Source organism: Octopus sinensis, linkage group LG3 (assembly GCF_006345805.1).
Source record: "Octopus sinensis linkage group LG3, ASM634580v1, whole genome shotgun sequence".
Lineage (NCBI taxonomy): Eukaryota > Metazoa > Mollusca > Cephalopoda > Octopoda > Octopodidae > Octopus > Octopus sinensis.
Genome location: NC_042999.1, coordinates 71,771,274 through 71,785,172, shown reverse-complemented (window position 1 = coordinate 71,785,172; position 13,899 = coordinate 71,771,274). Strand labels below are relative to the sequence as shown.

General features: G+C 33.8%; 1 protein-coding gene across 2 annotated transcripts in view; it reads right to left on the bottom strand.

Annotated features, from left to right (window-relative positions):
- The window catches only part of LOC115209347 (G-protein coupled receptor GRL101), an 804,611-nt gene that overhangs the window by 314,704 nt on the left and 476,008 nt on the right, over nucleotides 1-13,899 (bottom strand). For both annotated transcript variants that reach the window (XM_029777716.2, XM_036501082.1), the window contains exon 2: nucleotides 317-466. In XM_029777716.2, the coding sequence (XP_029633576.2) occupies nucleotides 317-466 (150 nt within the window). The remainder of the gene's footprint in view (nucleotides 1-316; nucleotides 467-13,899) is intronic.

Below are 13,899 nucleotides of genomic sequence, written 5' to 3'. Positions count from 1 at the left end.
ATATATATATATATATATATATATATATATATATATATATATATATATATAGATAGATACATATATATATATGTATATATGTCTATTTATATATATGTGTGTGTGTCTGTGTGTGTGTGTTTCTGTGTGCATGTATGTGAACCTCTGTGTATGCGTGTGTGATTATGTACATATCCATACATTTATCATAGGCAGGAACCGGTGTTAAGTGATATTTTTACAGATAAGTAGACGGGCGGATACACAGTTAATAATATACATAATTACTTACAGTTTGTTGCACTGTAAGCAGAATAGTTAATCGCATAAAACTTACCACACGTCTTAACACTTTCATCAAATCCATTGCTGCATTCGCTGATACCATTGCATTTTTGCTCAGCTGATATACATTCTTTACTGGCTTCATCGCAGGTAAATGCATTTTCTGTTTGGCAAGGAATCAAAAAACTGGCATAGATTGTAGCTGCAAAATAAAAAAAACAAAACAAAGGGATTATAGTAATAACTGTTTCTAACATAAGTGCGAGGGAGTAACAGTCCATTATACTGATCAAAGTAACATGAAAGATGAAAGAGAAAGGCGGCTTTGATATGGTATCTGGGTTTATTACATCAACGCTCTGAAGTTTCGGCAAAGTCATCTTGGAATAAGCATATACTCTGAATTAAACAATAATTTCTAACATAAGTACAAAGACCCACATTTAGAAGAATAGCTTTATATAATTATGAATGAGTGCAGTCACTCAAGCTCTTTTATTTTCTAGATGAAATGGTTGCAAAGCATGAATCACGCATTTCACTAATACACATGTGTACATATTCACACGCATGCCTATGAGTGTCTATACTTATTTCTTCTAACGACACATAGTAGAATGTCATCTTTTACTATCATATTGACGTTCAAGAGTGAATTTACCTTTGATCTTAAAGACTAACTCATCAACAAAGGAATATATATATATATAAATATATACGTATAAATATATATATATATGTATAAATATATATATATATGTATATGTATATATGTATATATATATATATATATATAATATATATATATATATATATATATATATATGTATGTATATATATATACATTCTTATACAGTTATATTTTAGCAATTCATGCAAGCACTTTCGGAAAAATATGTACTAAAAAAACACATCCAAACATAGATTGCTTTAAATTTAAAATGCATTTAACCAAATCATCCTACAACTGTACAATCATATATATTTTAATGTGATTGCATAGAAAGCCTTTTGACATGCTGACGGTACATTAATTTTATTACCTGTGCCTAAAGTTTTCTTACAAAACACACAGGTTACAAATTCATTACAACGGCTTATAGAAATCCGTATTGTATTTCTCCTTGCTTTTCAATTTCTCTGCCATACACACACACACACACACACACACACGCACACACACGCACACACACACACACATATATATATATATATATATATATATATTATATATATATATATATATATATATATATATATATATATACAATAACATTAATGCAATTACGTTAGATTCAAAACAACTGCTATGTAATAGTCATGCGTTCACACGTTAACATGCATTTTTCGTTTGCCTTTTACTCTTACCTGTTTCAGTCTCGAAATGTTTCATTAAATAAATATGCCTCAGTACTTACATTTATTACATCGCTTCATATTACTGAGCCGTTTCGCTATGGAAACGTAAATAAACTAACAACGGTTGTCAAGCAATGTGGAAACAAACGCAAAACACTCACAACGGCTTATACGACGGGCTTCAAATCATAAGGCATTATCATCCCAGGGCTATACTAGAATACACCTGCTGAAGCTGCCGTGCAATGGAATTGAACCAGAAATCAAGTAATTGCGAAGTGAATTTCACAGCTGCATAGCCATGTATTTGCGTTTATCGTAACAGAATGTTGCCGTCGTCGAATTGCAAGTAAGACATAATTAAGAGAAGTAATCGTCAGAGATATTGCACCTGTGACATTCTGTTTTCGTTTTGAGACAGAATGTATTTTGGGCTATATAAATCAGTCTCCTCTTTTAAAAAACAAAAGGCTGTTGTTTGAGGGAGAATTAGCTATTTACATTACATAAAATTCTTGCATAGACGAATGTTTATGCCGACAGACATGCATACGCTATTTTGACTGACAATTACCCTGTTTTCTTTAAAGGTTACAGAATGTTAGATTTACATATCAGCTCTCATATACAAAATCGCATACAACAAATGCGTACACATAAGGTATATTGTTATAAATTTCGTGTTGAATCGAATTTTAAATTTTGACTAACGGTTTGTTCACCTAGTACAATACGTCGCCAGGTGAAATTGGAAGTACTATTCAACGCAAATTTTATAATATATCTGATTCTGCTCTCCGTATTGAAAATCTCTATCAGTAACTGATCTCTTGTTACTGTTAAGCCCGCTTCAAAATATCGATAGTCACAGAGAAATAGAAGAATAGTGGGCCATTGATATAAACACAATCCCAACGGGTCTGTTGGACCTCTGACAGATGAAGACGACACTCTGTATAGTGGTGCAGAAGACATGTTTGCGATTCTGGAGAAACGATACCGCTCCACTTTCAACAAATCCGACGTGGTTAACCCTGACAGCATCGGTGAAACAAAACCCCAGCACACCCTATCCGATATATCATTCGGTACCCCGTATATCTTAGCAGCTATTAACAAAAATTACAGACAACACAGCTGCAGGCCCTGGCAGGTTCCCCGTTAAAATCCTGAAGGAGTGACGATATCAACTATTGTCTGGAAAAAGTCACGACGCTGGCTAATTTCCTTAGTCCATTGTGCCAGTTTTCCCCCCAAAAAAATTGCATTCAGTGAATTACCGACCGATCTCACTTGCTTCTCGTATCATCAAATTATTTGACAGAGTGGTAAGATCTTCAGTGACTCACTTCCCAATCTACTTATTCCCAATCAGTACGGTCTCCCCAAACAGGGACTAATTAATACAGCTCCTGCTTCGTTTTGACGACATCCTAAAGTCTCTGGGAGAGGGGCCCAATGCAGACGTCATCTATCTTTACTTCAGCAACCTTTGACAATGTTGACCATAGGATCCTATTAAAGAAACTACTCAACACTGGAATATGAGGGAAAATTATGAATATGGACTGAATGTTTTTTGGTGATCAGAACTCAGCATGTGGTGAATAGTCATGTACGATCAAGCTCGGCAAGAATCATCAATGGAGCACCACAAGACACAGTTTTGTGCCCAGCCCTTTTCATTTTTACATTATTGACATCATTGACGTCATTAATGCAGCAGCATTAACATTTTCTAAGCTTCTGAAAGTTGTTGACAGGGCAGGAGAGCGGACGAATCTCCAATCTGATCTGCTCCCTGTAATCAATGAAGAGACTGCAGTTAAGCCAATATATACTCTTCTCTCGGGAGAAAGTGTCGTGGTATCGAACACCGCTAGGAACCTCGGAGTAACTATCGACAAGAATTTAAATTGAGGTGTCTACTTGAACATTAAAGATGACAACACCTGCAAAACATGCTTCTAAATCATCAGGACTCCCCGATCAAGAGACTTCCCTAATCCACCTTCGTCCGCCTTCACCTTGAACACCGCTGATCTCTCTACACGAAACACAATATGAGATATTTGAAGCTCCTCAGAGATCGATCACAATAAAAATAGACTAAATGACAGGTCTTGGTTATAGGGATCATCTCGAAAAACTCAAACTTTATTCCTTCCAACGCTAGCTTGAGCACCATATCATTTACATGATGTGAAAAATATTCCGATAGCACTACTCAAATGATGTTGGCATAAACTTTAAAATCCACCCAAGTCTTTTTCCCTGTGACATTCGTCCTCTACTAAAATCATGCTCGCATCATATCGTAACAGTGAAACAGAACTAGTTCACCTTAAGTGGCTCTGCTCTCTTTAACATCATAACTAGACACACAAGAGACGAAAAAAGATCTTAGAGCATTCAGACGGTTCCTGGACGAATATTGCCGGCAAATTCCAGAGAAACCACCTATACTCGGAAATATATTTGCAAACAATAACTCTTTTCTCGAATGGGCTATGGTGCCCTAAGAATAACTGTAATATGAAATATCATTAAATGTATTTTCTGGAATGCTAATACGTTGGGCATGGCTTGGGCCAATTCTAGCCGAAACCGAAGTATCTAAGTACATATGAATGCATATGCGCGCGCAAGTAAATGTAATCAAGAGATTTTCCGCTAATAAATGACACTCACGTTTTTGGTTAACCTTTGCTGAATAAGACACACAATGGTTACGTGGCGGACTTCCTCGCTACATACAACACACACACACGTACACACACACACATCCACGCACACACGCACACACTCACACATACACACACTTACACATACACACATGTATATCTGTATTTTCATAATCCCGTGTGTCATGATACATCAGTTTACACCCTCAAATCAGAAGATTTAGTTATTCCATGAAGATTGACTGATAAAACAGGATTGGCAATTGAACTTGTTTGACAATTGACTTAATATGTGGCAACCGATATAATTTCTTAAAGGACAATTTATCTGACCCGTGTGAGGATACAGGAAAGCGGTTTACTTCACAATAAGGTATAATATGTTCATTGCATATCTGACACAATTACATTTCATCTATGGAAAGTAAGAAAGGTAAGAAAAGCACCGAGGCTTATATAAATCCTGCGACTTTCAATAGATAGAGTGGAACTGAATTAATATCGAGTTCACAGAAGACTGTACTGATTAGAAATTAATGAAAAATGTATATAGATTACTTTTTGTGTTTTTAAATCGCTGAAATGGCTCTTCCACAAAATCAAATTAGTACCAACCAGACTAAAATTAGTATTGGAGTTGATGGGAACATCTAAAACCACGATGGTAGTGCCCCAGCATGTCAGACGTCGAATAATAAGAGAAAAAAGTAAGAAATGAGAGCATATGATTGAAGGAGATAGGTAGACAATGGAAATTTAATGAGATACATGCATACATACATACATACATACATACATACATACATACATACATACATACATACATACATACATACATACATACTTACATACATACTCTCTTTTCTCTTTACTCTTTTGCTCGTTTCAGTCATTTGACTGCGGCCATGCTGGAGCACCGCCTTTAATCGAGAAACTCGACCCCGGGACTTATTCTTTATAAGCCCAGTACTTATTCTATCGGTCTTTTTTGCCGAACCGCTAAGTGACGGGGACATAAACACACCAGCATCGGTTGTCAAGCAATGCTAGGGGGACAAACACAGACACACAAACATACACGCACACACATATATATATATCTATATATATATATATATATAATATATATATATATATATATATATACATATATACGACGGGCTTCTTTCAGTTTCCGTCTACCAAATCCACTCACAAGGCTTTGGTCGGCCCGAGGCTATAGTAGAAGACACTTGCCCAAGATGCCATGCAGTGGGACTGATCCCGGAACCATGTGGTTGGTAAACAAGCTACTTACCACACAGCCACTCTTGCGCCTATACATATATACATACATACATACATATATACATACATGCATACCCAATATATATATATATATATATATATATATATATATATATATATATATATAGATAGATAGATAGATAGATGGATAGATAGGTATATAGTTAGGTAGATAGATAGATAGATAGATAGATAGATAGAGAGATAGATAGATAGATAGATATGCGTTTGTGATGAGATTTTTTTAAATAAAAGTTGTTGATGAATAGCTGAGGTTATGTATTGTGAGAATCTCGTAATAAATTGTAATACCTGGAGGAATACATCATTAAAAAGTCGGTTTTATATGACCAATTGCATTTCTTTAGTATTCGGTTGAAGACTTGTAGTTTTAGAACTTAGTTAATTGATAATGTAATTATTTTTGATATTTTCTGCCAGAGTTTACATATTGAATTAAAATTTTTTTATAAAGTTAATATTTTATCTTTAATTTCTTTTTATCAATTAGACGTATTCACTGATAGCTGTCTAGACATAGCTGTCATATTTGGACTAGAAATGTAAAAAATGTCTGATCGTTGAATTAGCTTCTATAACACACAAAGTGATCAGAGATTTATTTTTGAAAAGATTAAATTTTTCAAAACAAATATTAAGAAATAATCGTAAATAAAAAAAAAAGGTATCTGAGGAAACTAGAGATGGTTAGGAACGGCCAATGACAATAAATTAATTCATCAAGGAGTGTAAGATACTGTATTAGAGAAAAAGAATGTCAGGTTCAGAAGCATCTCGTTGCAAATCATTCACGAGAATATTATATAGTTTTCTACTGAAGTAACAAAATATATCTTAATGCAAAGACTATCTTACTAATTTCAAGTTTCCCTTACAAGATGACTAACATTATTACTTACATAACTTAGATTCTGTTGCTGAATATGAAAAGAAAGTAATTATAATCCTCTTATAAAGAGGATTAATATCAATTGTTGAGTTGAAATATTTTTAAATGACTTCTGAATCCTAATTATTTAAAATAGTAACGAATTATCAACTTTTGTTGGAAACATTCTCATTGGTTTGCAAATATCTAGAAACGTTAATCATTAATCAAAGTATTCACTAGTCTTCAAGATAATAAGCTTATAATAGCTTAAAGCATAAAGTTAATTACGCTGTTGAATACAAGATAATTGAATACTGGAGGGATGAAATTGAAGAATTATACACCATATATATCACTGAGGTTTAAAACTTAATAGTATTGCATCTCACTGAAAGTAATACACTTTATTATATATGGAGAATAATATATTTTGCTCTTGGAATATTTATCACAACTTTCCTCAAATCTGTTTCTATTACTATATTGTGTATCTCAAAGATAGCATATAAAGTTGGAAATAATGTAAAGCTGGAGGTGACGTAAAAAAGAATAGCAAAAATGAAATAAATTTGAACCAATTGAACATAAAATGAAATAAAAAATAATATATTTGTTTTCCAAACTTCTACGAAATCATAAGCCTACAGGAGAGAAACTATAGTTTTAGACGAACAGTACTAGTTTCAACAATATAATGATATATCATTTCTGAGAATGACACGTACGAAGTAAAAAGTACAGAATATTAATTAAGCTATCTGAAAAACAATTGATGGCTTTAAACTAGAGTAGCTTAGAGGAATACAATTACTTCTGCTGTTTCTTTGTGATCTGAATTGTCATTTCCCTCCATTACAATACAAACATCAATTTTAATCGTGCAATCCTATGACTAAAGTCACTCCATCCATCTCTATCCCTTGTTTTTTCTCAAACACTCTACAGCCACAACCACATTAACTAATCAATGTGTAATTCTAATGAAGACGGTGATGGTATTCGTTGTTCAGTTCCAAGTCAGCTTTCGCTGAACAAATGTGACCAAACGCTAATTATTCAGTGCGTTCTTTCAATACGGAGTGGTTAGATTTGAAAGCTGCTCAGCTGTTATTTCTAAACACTAAGTAGTGCTGGTGTTGTAATTGCTATTTCTGGGGTTATCACAACTATTTATTCCATATTTTTAGTGCTGTTGCAATAGTTATTACTGTTGTTGCTGATATAATCGATATGGTTTTCGTTGTTATTACTGGCATTTTGTTTTTTCTCTAGTTGTTTCATCACAATTTAGAATTGATAAACACACCTATGATCAAAAGTTTTCTTGGCTAATCCCTAATTGTAATTATTTTCTGAAATAATATATTTAGGATTACATAACCCGACGAAAGAGATTTGGTTGCTACTGCTACAACGTCAAGTCACTATGTAGTGGGGTTTGACTTTGGCTCATTAGCTATGTTGAAAAATATTGAAAAATGTTACATTCTTATTGAACACAAATACATACAATCGTAGAACATCGCGAATTGTTGATTTATTGATTTTACGATTCACTATTTTAGTAAATAAACAGACTTGGAAACTTAATATACTTTGGTGTTCTGACCCTTAGTGGGGTTAGAGTAACAAGAGAAAAATGATAAATTGTTCACCATATGATGTACCTATGGTTTCTATTAGCAAATTATGGAAATTCTGTGATTGGTTATAGATAAGTAGAAAATGTGTTATAGAATACACTGAAATAGTCTTTGCCTTAAACAGGGTGTCCCAAAAGTAACGGGTGGGATTCAATATTTAATAACAACCTTAACTTTACATATAAATAATTGAAATTTTGATACAATATAAAGTACTTAATGGAAAGTAATGTGCCAAAGTCAAATTTTGCAACATCAGTACATCGCATATGAAATATGACATCCCTTAAATAGCAGCCATTTTCGGCTTCGCAAGCCCGTGCTCTTTCCAGAAATTACACCATCATCAAGCGTTTGAGATCCCACTTCTCGGATTTCTATATTGATGTTCCTCTTCAGTTCCACCAGGTCTCCGGTTTGTTGATGTAAACCCTCACTTTCGGGTATTTCTGCAAGAAACAATCCGGGCTAGTCAAGTCTGGGAAATGTGAATGCCATTCAAAGTATACCTCACACATGGTTCCAGCAAAATGGGGGAACTGCTCATACCACAAGAGAAACAATTCTGTTGCTACGGCCGTGCTTTTCAGAGAGAACAGTCTCCCGCTACGGCAATGTCACAGAAAAAAGTAAGAAAGGTGGAATTAAGGCAGCAACCATTTCTCTTCGAGATGATTTTATTGAGCAAAGCAGACACTTTAAATACAGTCTGGTGCACGCGTTATAGAAAGAAGGAAAATAAATGGTTCAATTATTTACTTCATTAAGAATACAGCGAATTAGTTGCTGATGCTGATGTTTCACTATAGGTCAATTCTAATTGAGCAGAATAGGATGAACTATTCCATCCATGATAATGATTTTTCATTTGATATACAAAGAACTTTATCATTCGTTGTGTCCATCCATTTTTTAAGACGGTGGTTTGAGGAAATTTTGACCACTATTCCTATCAAGACAAATGATCACATAATGATTCGCCACGATAGCTAGAATTAGAAGTAGTAGTAGTTATGGTTTTCGTTGATGTTGGTGGTGTAATGGTTAACCCTATGACAAATATTTTTAAGCAGTCATATGGCGAAATGCATTCAACTCCGTCTTTCATACGTTCTTGAGCTTTGTAACATTTCACTGCTTAATGTGTTCTTTATGGAATACAAGATTTTGGTGCTAATCTTGGGAAGGGAACAACACGATAAAGGGTCCCTATTGTCATGCGTTAGAAGAATTACTTAGAGTAAACGTAAATGTTCATTATAAGAACTCCTATATACTTCTTCTCTCATCTAAGATATGTTGCAAAAGATCCAACATATTGAAGCATGTCTAAAAGTGTAAATGTACTGCTAATGATTGACACACGGCCTACTACATTCAATATTGTTTTAATTATAATTAATTAAAATTCAATGTTATTGCCTTTGCTCTGATTGACAAGAATTAGTCATTTTGAAGGCGCATGGTCAAGTGGTTATGGTGTGTTCATGATTATAAGTTCAAGATTTCAATTTCTGAACCGATTATTTCCGTGAGTCCTTGATCAAAGCATTAAATTTTACTATGTTCCAGTTCACACAGCTATAAAGTAATACCATCCTAGTGCTGGTACAGATCTTTCTTCCTTCGCTTTCACATGAGCGATGTTTCGCTTCCAGGAGAGTATCTGAGTTTTCTTCTCACTACGTAGACATCTAAAACAATTGCCATACCACACACGCTTACAAATGATAGGATCATTGAAAGGCTGAACCTTCAGGAATGATATAAGAAGAAGGAAAGAAAGTTTAAAATTCCAGACGTCGGATATAATAACCGGAAGAACTAAGTGTAGGGTTAACTTTGGCGCAGGAGATTGTAGTTGGGAGATGAGTGGGCGTCGAAGTCAAAGCGGATGTGGCATGAAACCAGTCAATTCCAAGGGCACAAGTTAAGTACACTAACACCAGAAAAGTGTGGAAAGGACTCAGCGCACCAGTGCCTTAGTCTGGATCATGACTGTAAGTGATTTTGTAACAATTGGACGTTTTGCAATTTTCTGCATGCAGTCTAATATGTCTCTGTGTACAAAAGCGGCAGTATCATTGCAGATGTGTGAATAATGCATCACAGTGAGCCTTGAAAAACCTTTTTAAAGAAATTCAAAATTGTTGGAGCATAAAGTATTTCCTAGCTTCGATGAAAAGCGATAACCAGTAGCATGTTGCCCCCGTTATATGAACGGCATATTTTCGTTAAGTGAGGCCCAGTAATTAAGACGATCGTAAAGGCTCTCGTTGTAAAACTCGTCATGATTAAGGTGCAATGACGTATTCTAGATTCGATCACGATTTGTTACCTTATATCTTGCTGACGAGTAAAGTTTGGGTTATCTCTGTTGTGCACGAGAAACAGTTCAGAGTAACAGACTTGCAGTTTTTCAGTGTAGCCAACGCTTGTGACTGTAGATTCCTTTTTGCAGGTAATGTTCCAGTACAGTCAAAAACAAAAAAAAAAACGGTTAGTATTATGTTTTCTGCTGAAGGCTGAGACTTGAAACGCTTTATTGCTAGCGATTTCGTGTCTTTCCACTCCATACTCTGCATTCTGGATTATGGCTCGAAGTGATAGATGCGGGTTTCATCGCCTGTGACTATTTACCCCACCCTTGCCCATCGTTATAGGTTCGAGTATGCCTTGACAGATCTCAACATGATTGCGGTTATACCTTTCGGCAAGCTCTCACAAAGATTTAACGGAAGTGAAGCTAAGCGTGGATTGCTTCGTATGCAAAATAATGTCATCTCATCGAGGTTCACCTGTCAGTTCGCCAGAAACATCTCTCGAGCTTGGTGAATCTTCAAGTCATCGGTGGGTGGAGGTTACAGAACGTCCTTCTCCCACACAGGCAACAAATCGAGGACCCTACGACCAGGGAAATTCCCGTAAGAAAACACTTAGAACATAAACCCGAAATACAAAATCTTCCCTCTCTATCAATGCACCGGAAACACTTCAACCCAATTCCGTTTGCATAAGGAAAACATACTCATTAGAAAATATAAACTACAGCTGAATATCCTTTAGAAAGAAGAAAAATTACTAAAGAGAAAAAGGAAAAAATACCCAATTTCTCCTCAAAAAACAACCAGATACAACAGACATAATTTTAAAAAACAACTTTGGTAACAGTCTTTCACGCGTGTTTCCAAACGCAACTCCAAATCACTATACAATAACACCATACAAACACCTGTTGATGACGTCACCTAACTATAGACCTATGTAGATTTACAAACACCAATTGCTGACGTCGCCTAAATCTAGACTAATGAAATTTTACCTCCGATCAGAACCGAACTTCTGCAAATACAACAAAATGACCCTTTAAGAGAATCAACCAACTGGAACGATTTATGACCGTTTTACCACAGCGAAGCCTACTAGGCAGAAAGACAAACCTGACCACTAGAGGACGTCACCAGTACTTTAACGAATCAAAAATCAAATCTGTTCACGGAAAAAAAATTATAAATACACCGGATTCCAAAATAACGCCGTTACAAGCTAAAATCCCTACACAAGGCGGAAAAAGAAACACAGAAGCTGTAAACGAACCTTTTTACTATCTTCATTTCTCCCATTTTTTTCTTCATCTTAACTCAGTATGACCGAAACTTCAGTGATCCACATTTCTTATCCATCAATTCTAACACTATTGAATTTTGTACATTTAAAGAAGATGATCCACATTTTTTTATATTATTGAATGTTGTGAGCATTTAAATCATATTTGATATTAGTGACTCTTGAATCAGTATGACCGAACCTTTGATTATCCACATTTCTTATCGATCACTTCTAACGTCATTGAATGTATTGCATTTAAACAAGATGATATACATTTTTTATTTTATTGAATGTTATGAACAATTAAATCATATTTGTCTTTATTGAAACTTCTAAACATGATTTTCTAATTCCTAATTTGAGGTTTTTACCATTGATAAACCAAAAATATTCAAATTAATTTGATATATGTAAATAAATATCCTTTAAAAAAATTACAAGTCTTTCAAATTTTCTACAACAAATTTTCCTATCTTTTTTCCTGGGTGGAATACACCTATTTTGTTTTATATATATATATATATATATATATATATATATATATATATATATATATATATATATATATATATATATACATATATAAATATACAGGGAAACAGCGAGCGAGAGAGAGAGAGAAAGAAAGACCTGAAAATAAGTTCCGTTTTATGGAACTAAAATACAAAATGAAGCTGTCATTACGTAAATAAAAGCATGTAAAATATATCGGGTATATATACACTTTAGATTCTATTTCCGTCTAAGGGGTATATTTAACCGACATTCTGTATACGTTATTATTTATTTATCGGTAGCTACGTTTCCATTTCAGCTTAAGATTCATTAAAGGAATAAACGCATATACATAAACGGACACATTTTTATATATAACTATGAATATATATATATATATATATATATATATATATTATATATATATATATATATATATATATATATATATATATATATGTATAAATATATCATACACACACACATACACACACGGCTATCAAAAGCTCTCTTTAGATGTTTCCCTGGGAGAGAATTTTTCTTAGACTATTTTCTTTGCTTGATTGAAGGAAGATGGAGGATTCTTTTTTACACTCTGTTTTTAACTTTGAAATATCATGGATGTTTTGATTTCCTTCCTCAAAGATTATATTTGCATCGCATAAGAAAAGATGAAATTACATGTTCCAGATCTTGCTTTAAAACTGCAATATATTTAGATCTCTTGTCAAAACGCTTACAATATCTACATCATATGTATAGATATCTATCTATCTATCTATCTATCTATCTATCTATCTATCTATCTATCTATCTATCTAGATTGATAGATAGATAGATAGATAGATAGATAGATAGATAGATAGATAGATAGATAGATAGATAGATAGATAGATAGGTAGATAGATAGATAGATAGATACACGTATATGTACGGTTATGTGTATACCCGTTCAATTTATGTTTTTGCTAAACATATTGTAAATTATGTATGTGAAACATATCTGCCAATACAAACACTCACAGAGCAGATTTCTCTGTATATAATAAATCACATGATCTGATTATCGTATTCTCTTAAGCCGAGGAAGACAGGTGTTCAAAGAGATTTTTAATATTATTTATCTTCGTAATGATATTTCAAACTTTGTTATTAAAAACAATGAAGCGGCGTTATGTAAATAGATTATAAAGTCGAAATTATATATTGAAAATTTATGATACAATACTAAAACATTTACATGTGTATCTGTCCGAGTATTTATCTTTTCTGTCATTTTGCATTTTTTCGTCTTCCCTCTTTATGCCCACACACGTATTTAGTATATATACACACAGGTGCATATACACACATACACACGCACCCGCGCTTATATACAGTAAACAAAAACGAATGGATAGTTTAAAACATACCACAAACGTTTACAATGCCGCAGTTTAATTCACGTACGAGTCTATTAGTTGATTTTTTGATCCCGTTACGAAAATTCGTATTTTTATACACCTGCTATCTCACCAGCTGATATTTTACCGCATACTTTGGCTAGAAAATACTTATATATATAAAATATATATATATATGTTTTGAATGACACAACAATGCACTATAATACAAAAATTGGACTATAAGAACTGTTGTAATTTAATTATCTGTAGTCTGATATTAT